General features: G+C 33.6%; 1 protein-coding gene across 1 annotated transcript; it reads right to left on the bottom strand.

Moving 5' to 3' along the window:
• Window positions 1–5,287: 5,287 nt before the first annotated feature.
• Window positions 5,288–6,481, bottom strand: LOC131670828 (zinc finger CCHC domain-containing protein 7-like). The gene has a single exon (XM_058946778.1). It carries the CDS (start codon window positions 6,479–6,481, stop codon window positions 5,288–5,290), a length of 1,194 nt encoding a protein of 397 aa, XP_058802761.1.
• Between the last annotated feature and the right edge of the window lie 4,156 nt (window positions 6,482–10,637).

Below are 10,637 nucleotides of genomic sequence, written 5' to 3' on the forward strand. Positions count from 1 at the left end.
AATGTTATTTCACTAGAATTTAATGCGTAAATTATTTCGTGATCGTAGTCGCTAGAATATTTCGTTGCTATGCCTTTAAATAGTACATCGAATTCATTTTTGAAGCATTCTTCTCCTGGTAAAATATCCCAGAAGGTATAGCCTGCTTCCATGTCTATACATGTTTTGTCAGAGAACTTGCATACGGTCCCTGTGTTTAGTCTTAATTTATCGTTATCTAAATTTACTTTAGTTCTACTTTGTATCAGTGTTATTTTGATAAAGCCATGAACAAATACCTTATTCCATGATCCGAAGCTATCAGCGTAGGCTGCTCCATAGCAGGAGTTTCCTTCTGCGCTACCCGCGAAATCGATACTTTTTGAAGTAGTTGCGTTTATTTTTAGATTAACGATTTTATGAATATTGTCATATACGAAAGTTCCCGTTTCATGGATAAATTTACATTGTTCATGACTTATTTCGTAAATGTATTCCTGTTCTCCAGTTGGTGTGGGTATTAAGTGCCCGAATATTCCACACGTGGAGACAGTTCTATGTATTTCTATTTTACATTGTAGTACGGAAATTTCGCGGAATTCCGCGGTTTGTATTAATTCTATATATACATTTGATTTATTTACGGGAGTGTTGTGAAAGTCGCATTCTCCCGTGTCTACTAAGGAGTACGTCGTGATGTTTGGCGTTGTTGTCCCGCAGTCGTATCTAATGATGGCTGATGTTGTTTTGATAATTGTAATTATTATTAAGAATTGTTGATACATATTGAAATGGTCCTAGAACATAAATTATTGTTAGATTTTTTTCTTATGCATAATTAATTTATTTGCATGGACTGTATTTGCTTTTCCACCTTTATTGATGATGACATTATTTTTGTCTGTAACCTTTAAGATTTCAAATGGTCCCAGGTTTTGGTTCTTTTCGAGTTTGCCTGGTTTAGGTTCTTTTATGAGCCAGACCTGGTCTCCAATTTTGAAATCTGTTGGGTTTATGAAGCGATCATAATACTTTTTTGATTTTTCCTTAGTAGTTATTAGGTTTTCTCTTGCAAAATTTGCAATATCTTAGATATTTGTGATTAAATGTGACAGGTAATTATTGAAAGTGGGTAATTGTTCTGAAGCTTTTAAAGTTTCACTTGAAGGTAATCGTGGTGGATAAGCAAAAACTAGTTCATGTGGTGTGAATCTGTGGGCGCTGTGTACGCTTGTGTTATAATGGAATTGTGCTAGTTCTAGTAATTCGTCCCATTTAATTTTTTTGGTTGAAAAATTTTTTAAGTATTCGCACAATGGGTGATGGGCTCTTTCTAATGAACCGTTTGATTGTGGCGAAAAGGCTGTTGTTTCTATTTTCGTGAATTTAAATCTGCGCGCTATGCATTTCAAGAGTTTGCTTGTAAAGTTTGCTCCTCTGTCTGTGAGCACGATTTTTGGTGAACTAAAAACACATACAAATTTTTTTATGAACGCGTCTGCGATTGATTCGGCAGTTTGATCGGGTAGAGGTGTCACTATTAGAAATTTTGATAATAAATCTTGAATGGAGAGGATGTATTTATTTTGATTTTTGGTAATATTTAGTGGACCTACTATATCCATAGCAATTTTGTCGAAAGTTTTAAACGGTGTTTCCGTTATAACCATTGGTTGTCTTGTCTTTACTCTTTTTAATTTATTTCTCTGGCAGTCTTCGCAATTTTTTATTCTTTGTTCTATGTCTGTTTTTAAATTTTCCCAATAATACTTGAGTTTGATGCGATTTAATGTTCTATTTACTCCTGAGTGTCCTCCTAAGGCGGATGAGTGGTTCAGATTGAATATTCTATCTCGGTCTTCGATTTCGATATATTCTATATAGTTTAAGCAAATAACTATGTTAATTCCTGAGTTCTGAAAGGTTTTTGTGATTATTTCTTCTATTTCTTGCCAATGGATATTGTTTATCTGTAGGTCTTTTGAAATGCTGAATCCATTTTCTTTTTGTTGTGTCATAATTTCTTTCAGGGTTCCTAGGATGTGGGTGATATTTTGTTTTATTGTTATTCCTGATTGGCCTGAGTCTATACATAGAATGAATAATTTTTTTGAATTTATTTTTATAATTTCGATTTCATTTGTGCGAAGGTCCTTATTGATATTGATTTTCTTTGACTTTATAAATTGTTCCATTTTTTTGTCTAATATTTGTCGTGATTGGTTTACAAATATTGCAACGTTGTCGTTCCGTGATTCTATGGATTTTTTTGTGAAGACTACATGTTTCTGTTTTTCTAGATCTGCTTTGCTTGTCATGATTTCTGGTGGGTAATCTTGAATGTTTACTATTGTTTTTTCCTTTGGGCTTGTTTTTTGTTTTCTTTTTTTCTTAATTGTTCTTTTTATTGCTGTATTGTTATTTTGTATGTCTGTTGTTTGTGTTTTTCCTGTTTCTTTAGCTTTTTTTGCTTTGGTTACGACTGTTACCATGGTATTTTCTACGGGATTTCTTGATAGTGCGTCTGCGTTTGTGTTTATCTTCCCAGGTTTGTAGATGATATCATAATCGTAATCCAGTAAGTTGAGTCTCCATTTTTGTACTCTGGAGTTATTGTCGGCAGATTTGAAAGATAGCAGTGGTTTGTGGTCACTTACTATTGTGAATTTATTTCCATATACGTAATTTCTGAATGTTTTCACGGCGAATATAATTCCTAATGCTTCGCGTTCATATGTGTGGTACTTCTTTTCTGCTGGTTTTAGCACTCGTGATGCAAATGCAATTGGTTTGTCCTCGCCTATTTTGCCTTGTGAGAGTACACACCCTAATGCGAAATTTGATGCGTCTGTTGTTATTATGAAGGGTTTTGTCATGTCTGGATATTACAGTATTGGTGCAGAGCATAGAGCTTTCTTTAAGTTTTCGAATGATTTTTGTCTCTCTGTATTCCAGACAAATTCTATGTCTTTTTGTAATAGCTGTATTAATGGTTTGGCTATATCTGAAAAGTTGTCTATAAAGCGTCTGTAATAGCTAGTAAGTCCCAAGAATTCTCTAATATTTTTAACTGTTTTAGGGATAGGAAATTTCTGTATTGCTTCGATTTTCTTTGGGTCAGTTTTTACGCCTTCTTCATTTATGATATGTCCTAGAAATTCTACTTCTTTTTGAAAGAATTTGCATTTTCTGGTTTCTAATTTGAGTCCTGCTTCCCTTAGCTTTTGTGCTATGAGCTTGAATCTTGCGTTGTGTTCTTCTACTGTATTTGCCACAATGATTACGTCGTCAATGTGTACATAGCAGAAGCCTTTTTCTCTTAAATCTCCGAGTACTGTTGTTAGTGCTCTTTGAAAAATTCTTGGCGAATTGATTAGTCCAAAAGGTAACACTTTAAATTCGAAGCGTCCTAAGCCAGGTATGCTGAAGACGATTTTGTGAATGTCTGATTCTTTCATTTTTATTTGATGGAATCCAGAAACCATGTCAATAGTTGTAAAAAATTTGTTTTTTCCTATACAATCAAAGATTTCCAATATATTAGGTATCAGGTAAGGGTCTGGTATTGTTTTAGCGTTCAATTTTCTGTAATCTATGACTAATCTCCATTTTTTTTCCCTCTTTGGTGAGTCCTTTTTTTGGAACGACCCATACTGGTGCATTAAAGGCGCTTGTTGAAGGTCTAACTAATTTGTTTGCGATTAGTTTTTTTGTTTCGTCTAATGCCACTTGTTTTAGTGTGTAGGACAAAGGAAATTGTTTGATATATACTGGCTTTTCATCTGTTAAGTTGATCTCGTGTTCTTCGATATTGCACATGCCGAGTTCATCTCCTTCTAGCCAGCATATGTCTTCGAATGATATGATCAAGTTCTCTATTGCTCGTTTTTTATTGTGGGTTAAGTGATCTAGCTTTACTGTCTCAATCAGTCGGTTTCGTTTTTCTTTCGTGTCTTGAGTTTCTGGGGCTTTTTCCTGTGTGATTTCCCCTTGTATTTCTTTTTGTGTATCTATAGTTTCATTATCTGATAATTCTGCTTCTTGTATGTGTATATTTTGTTTTGTATTGTCCTCTATTTTTATTTTTGTTCTAATATCGAACAAAAGGTATAATAGTTGTCCATGATGTATTCTTCTTCTGTTCGCTCTTTTTTATTTTCGAGAGCTTCGTTTATATTTTCCACGAATTTTGCTAAATTTTCTTTATACGTTTGTTCGTCGCCTTCCTCTTGTGCTTGCTCTGTTTTTTCTTTTTCTTGCGTGTTTATTTCGTTTACTGTCGTTAATATTTTTTCTAGATCTTGATATAATGATATGTCTTCATCTTTTGATGTAGTGTCATATTTTCCTGTAATTTCTTCTGTATTGTTGGCTTCTTGGTTTGAAGTAACAATCGATTTTTCTTGTAGTGTAGTAATTGTGGGAGTTGTGTGTTTATCTTTTGTAGATTTTACGAGTATTTTTTCTCCATTGATTTCTAGGTATCCTTTATCTAGTCTCACCTTGTAGTCTAAAAAAATGTTTATTCCTAGAATTCCATCGTATGGAATAGAGAAAGTGTCCGGGGCTACATGGAAATCAAAGTATGTGTTTTGTATTGGTATCTTCGTAGATCCTAGGGTTTTGATAGACTTGTCGGTTATTCCGGAGATCAATATCTGTTCATTGCTATTTATGTCTCGTTTTGAAATACTGTTATTTTGTATGATGTTTAGTTGAGCTCCGCTATCGATCAACAATTTGAGTTTCTTGTGTGAATATGGATCATCGACTTCAATATATTGCAGTAAATTTTCCATTTTCAATACGTATGTTTTTGCTTCTATGTTAACTGTGTTTTTGATTTGTTGTGCTTTTGTATCTTTTTGTTGTGGGAGCGCTTTTTCGTTGTGTTCCCTTTCTAGGCGTTTCCTCCAGAAAGGGCCTCGAAGTTTCCCGCTCTTCCTTTATTTCTAAAGCAATTCTGTGTTGTGTGACCGGCTATTTTACATTTTTCGCAGAATTTGCCGACTTGTTTTTGTCGTGACAAAATTATTTTGCATTCATCGATTACGTGGCCGTGTTTCTTGCAAAATTCGCATATCTTTTGTTGATTTGTTGGTGTGTTGTTCATTAATGCGCTTAGTTTCCTACACTCGTTTATATTATGTCCTGGACTTTTGCAGTAGGCACAGCTTTTCCTTTGGAATCCATTATGATTTGAATTATATGATAGGTATTGGGTTTGTTGAACTTGCTGCGATTGCGTTTTTAGGAGTGGGCAATACTTTGCTGTGTGGCCTGTCTCTTCGCAATACTGGCACTTGAATTACTGTTTAGCTTTGAATTCTGTGAACATGATTTTTACTTGGTCACAGGTGTCTTGTTCGTGGCCTACTTCTTCACAGATAGCACATATTTTGTATAGGGACTTTTTTATTTCTCCTGCTTTACAATCTTTTACGAGGTGGCCCATATTATTGCACTTTCTGCATATTACTTCCGGGCATTGTTGCATTGTATGTCCAATCTTCTCCCAATTTTCACATTTGTTTTGTTTTGAAGTTTGGTCATTCTTACAATTTATTGGGTTGTGTCCTGTTTCGTTGCATTTCCAGCATGCTTCGTAGTTACTGATGTGTGGGCATTGATCTACTTCATGTCCCATTTTTTGACAATGTTGGCAGTGTATATTTTGTCTTTTATTTAAACGACAGGCACTTATTGAATGGCTTGGTTGGCTACAGAATTTGCATATTAGATTAATTTTCTTTGGCACTCTCTTGCAACTATTCAAGAAATGATCTGTTCCTTTACCATATACGCAGGCTGCCGTGCGACAAAATAGAGCTTCATGTGAAAATTCTCTGCATATTTGACATGTGAGAATTTTTGTTTCCTGAAATTCTTCTTTATTGTTGGAATATGTATAGTTTCTATTTGGTTTTGTTGTGTATTTCCTTTTTTCTATGTCGCTTTCGATGTCTATTACCCTTGTCGACATTTCTTGTACTGTGGTTCCTGGGCCTATTTCATATCTAATTTCTGCTTTTAATCCTTTTCTATAGCTTTTAGCTGCTTCTTTGTCTAGTGTAGCTTCGAATTGTGTTCGTTCTATTGCTGTAGTGTCTTCCCATTTATTTAGTTCTTTTATTCTCAATACTAATTGTCGTATTCTGTTAGTATAGTGTACAACTGATTCATCTTCTTCTTGTGATATCTGACGAACTTTTGCATATAATGCGTGTATGTCTTCTTTGATGGGGTATAGAGTTCTGATTGCATTGATTAGGTCTGTTATATTTTCCACTTTGCTTCCTCTTATGGCTTCTTTTACTTCACCTTTAATTTTTATTTTTAATAGTTTTGTAAGATTTCTCTCATCGATGTCGTCTATAATATCCTTTAATTCTTTTAACATGGAGATGTATTCCATAGGTGATATGTTTTTGCCATCGAACTCTGTGACGAAGGCTGCTACGTCTTTCAATTGTAATTTCATTGGTTTTTCTTGGTTATCCATATTTGTAGGTATTTTATTAATTGATGGCGTAGAATTTTCTCTAATGATTTTTGTTTTTTGCTTTGTGGTAGACGGGTCTTCGATGAGTGTGTCGATGTTTACTAATGCTAGAAAATCGCTTTTCCGTGAGTTTTCCTTCTGTAGATTATTTTCAAAATTTTTTTGAATTATGATTCCTTGTTTATCTTTTTCGAGAAATGTTTTTCCTTCCTCTTGACTTTGTAGTTCAAGATTTAAAAATATATCTTTTGAAGTTCCTAAGATCAGGCTTTGTTCGTTGTAAATTCCTCCAAAGTCTGAGTATCGTTGATTTCTATCAAGGTCTATTGTGGTATTTATTGTTGAAAAGTTGTTTTCTTATAAAACTGAATCTTGTTCTTCTGTTTGAGTTGCTGATGAATCTTCGGTTCTTGAAATTTCTGCTTGTGTTTCCTTGGTTTTCTTTGTAGGTGAGTATTGTATCTTGCTGCTTCTTCTGAATGCGTTTTTTTCTAACTCTTTATGTAGGAGGCTTTTCAGTTGGGGATTGCTGCGCGTTTGGGATCGCGTAAGCTTCGAGTCGTTTGAAGTTATTCTGCTAGTTGGGATAATTTTTTTACTCATTTGAGCATTTTATTCGAGAAAAGAAAAGGAAAAGTAAATGTATTGAATTTAGATTGTATTGAACATTATAAGAAAGTTCGAAAGAAAATAATGTGAACTTAAAAAAAAAACTAAAAATCGATAGTTAAAATTAGTTCTGTTATTAGGAGGGAGTCACGAAAAATGATTCGTATATTGTTTGATTTATAATATTATGGCATTCATATAATTATATAAGCATGCATATATATATATATATATATATATATATATATAAGTAACAAATTCGTATATGAGTAAGTAAGGAATTGTTGTTTTGACCTACTTTTTCTCTACTCTTTCCTTATTTCAATTCGAGTTCCAAAAAAAAAAATTTTGCTGAGTTGTAGATTCTAACAGGTCATTTATTCGCGATGATCAAGTTACTACACTGTTTTCGCTTATGAAATGACACAATTTGATATTATGTGTTTTCAGTTCAAGAGAAGACGATTGAAATGTAATTTGTTTGTAAGAAAAATTCTTTCAAAATTAGAAATTATTAATTTGTTGTTAATTAATGCCTTGAAGATTATATTGAAAAGTTTGAATTGGTAAGATAAAGTAATTTATTCCGATTTTGCACTTTGAATTGATAGAATAGAATGATTTTTCTAATTTTGTACCGGAACCAATTGTTACGTCTCGTGCATAAACTACGAATAGCGAATGTGCGAAACGTACCAATATAGTACTAGTGGCTGATTTAGGCTCACGAGTAATGAGGAATATACGATATATGAATAAGAATGAATGTGTTTTATTATTTTATTGTACTTACAGTTTCTAGAGTACTTTCAGTATCGTAGATCTCGGTATTTGGATAGGTTCAATAATGAAGTTGCACGTTCTCACTTTTAATGGATCGCGTATTTATTGAGATCAAATAATATAGTTTGACAGGTAATAATTGAATAGTTAGCCAAATTGTCGAACAGGCTTACACGCGACTGTAGCGTCGATACGTAGAGTTTATTCGTCAATTGTCGAACTGACGTGTACGGAGTAACAATATAAGATGACTAACTCTTTACAGGTGGTTCGTCTTATATACATAGATTTGTGCTCAATTAATCGCTGATGTTTCTGTGTAGTTGGGTAATTTTTCCTTTTGAGTTCAATGTGTGTTGTGAAATGCTGAGTATGGTCTTTGTATTTTGCTGCCGTGTGGTTTTCTGGTGGATGTGTACATAGTTTTGATTTTACGCAATTCGGGATTGCACTTTTTAAAGAATGTGAATGAGTAAAGATGCGTCTTGAGGCGTAACAAGTCTGTAACTCCAGATAAAAACGTAGCAACAGAAAATGAACCTTTTTCTGAAATTGGAGAACAAGCCTCGAAGATGTCAGTGCAAGTGATATAGATAATACTCCTTCATGGGATAAGAAATCTGAAACCACTGAAAGTAGTCAAAAAACAAATTCTTCTGGTAGCTATCCATCTTATGTACAAATTGAAAGTATCAAAGTGGAAAACGTATTTATGTCTTTTCTGAGAACAATTGCGATCCATAAATGTTACTTTACTTGCAAAGGAATTGCAAATCTGCAAAATGTCCCTTTTGATGCCCGTATACAAGTATTTAAATAAAGAAGAATTTTTATTCCAAGAAGAAATGTATGTTGTAAAATTCATTTGATAAAAAATCGATTTTATGAGGAAGAATTATCCAAAATATGTGCTTATGATCAAGAATGCGAGATTGAATCTAAGGAAGTGGCCCGGTTCTTAGAAATTTTGTCAGAATCTAGCGATGCTCGTTTTCATGATAAAATTGGTGAGTATGCACTTTCTGAAGAAAGAGTCAGAGCATTGACGGGTTACCATTGGAAAAATATTCTTACATTGCGAGACATGATGACAACAATGCGAAATTCGGAAAATCACAACATTACTCAAGCCTTAGTCATATTTTTAATCTAATTGAGAACTGGAATTTCCGATCTTTGTATATCTGCTTTACTAAAAATTGAAGAAAAATTAGTACAAAGGTCCATAGCTGCTGTTTTGAAATGTTTTGAAGAAGAAGTTTTATCAAAGAATTTCAGATATCAATCCGTTTCTAGAGAATTTTTGCTCAGTCAAGCATCTCCTATGGCTACAGCACTGTTTAATTTGCAAAATAGATTAGCTTTGATATGTGATGGCACTTATTTACGTCATCAGAAGAGCAGCAATAATGTTTATCAAAGAAAATCTTATTCCGGCCAGAAAAAAACACCCTTATGCAAACCTTTCAGAATCGCCTTTACTGTTTTACTGTCAATGTGGATGGACCATTCAATGCAAACCTCAATAATGAAAAAATTTTAGAGGAACTATTAGAGTCTTCTGAAGGTCTTAAGAGTATTATCAAAACAGGAGATGTTTTCATTTTGGAAAGAGGTTTCCGTGACGTTATTCCGTATTTGGAGAGTAAGGGCTATGAAGTATTAATGCCGGCACTGAAAGTAAAAAGAAACCCACTAACTGTAAAAAAATCAAACGAGTCTCGATTGGTAACAAAAGTTAAATGGGTTGTTGAAGATATACATGGAATAATTGGACAAAAGTTTAAACTTCTACATCATCAACTCCATAATTCTCTATTGAACAGTGCAGGTGTATATTGTCGAATTGCGTGTTTTTTGAACAACCAGTTTGGAAAACATCTAAACTCAGATATAGGAAAAGTAGATTTGATTTTAGAAAGAATTAATAGCACGAAAAATTTGAGAAGCACCCTTGCAGAATTTGTTGAAGAAAATAACTGGAACCAAAAGACTACACCGTTTCATGAGATGTCGTCGGATGATTTATTGGACTTTCCATTAACAGTGGATGAGCTTAAAGTACTTTTTACTGGCACATACCAATTGTCGTAAGCTGTATGTTACTTATCAGAAATCTTAGGTGAAGAAGATGTATTATTTTTTAAACATGCTAAAAAAGAAAATGGAATAATTAGATTTCAAGTAAAGTCAAGGCATATTAATAGTAAAACATATAAGTCATACGTGCATTATGAACCACATACTTACGGTATCCGAGGTATTAAACAGTACTCTTCCAACTGTGCTAATGGCAATAGGACTGTAGGCTGCTGTTCTCATGTTGCAGCCATTATTTATTATTTATGTTATGCAAGATATTTATCAAAAATTCCTAAACCAGCAGAACAATTAACTACACTCCTCGCAAAAATTAAGGGAACAAAAAAATTTGTCAAATTTTTGGCTGATTTTCAACAGGCGGTAATTCAGTGAGAAATGGTTGTACAGGAAATAAAAAATAAAGCTGTTGAAGCTTGAAGACTCTAGTTTTTAGTTTTTTTGGTTAAAAATTTTTTGGACCTCCGTATTTCATGCAATCATTATACAAAGCGAAAAAAAAATTTTATTCAAATTTTTTACATTTTGTTTCTTACTCTACGAGCATGGAAAAATTTGTTCGAGCTACGCCAATACATAGATCTTTTAGCCTGTTTATTCAGCTTCACGTTGCTTTTCGCGGAGCTCAATTACGATCATTGGTTCCGACATATCGAACTTTGAA

This window comes from Phymastichus coffea, unplaced genomic scaffold, assembly GCF_024137745.1.
Source record: "Phymastichus coffea isolate CEN01 unplaced genomic scaffold, Cenicafe_Pcof_1.1 PCOF00009, whole genome shotgun sequence".
NCBI classification, from domain to species: Eukaryota; Metazoa; Arthropoda; class Insecta; order Hymenoptera; family Eulophidae; genus Phymastichus; species Phymastichus coffea.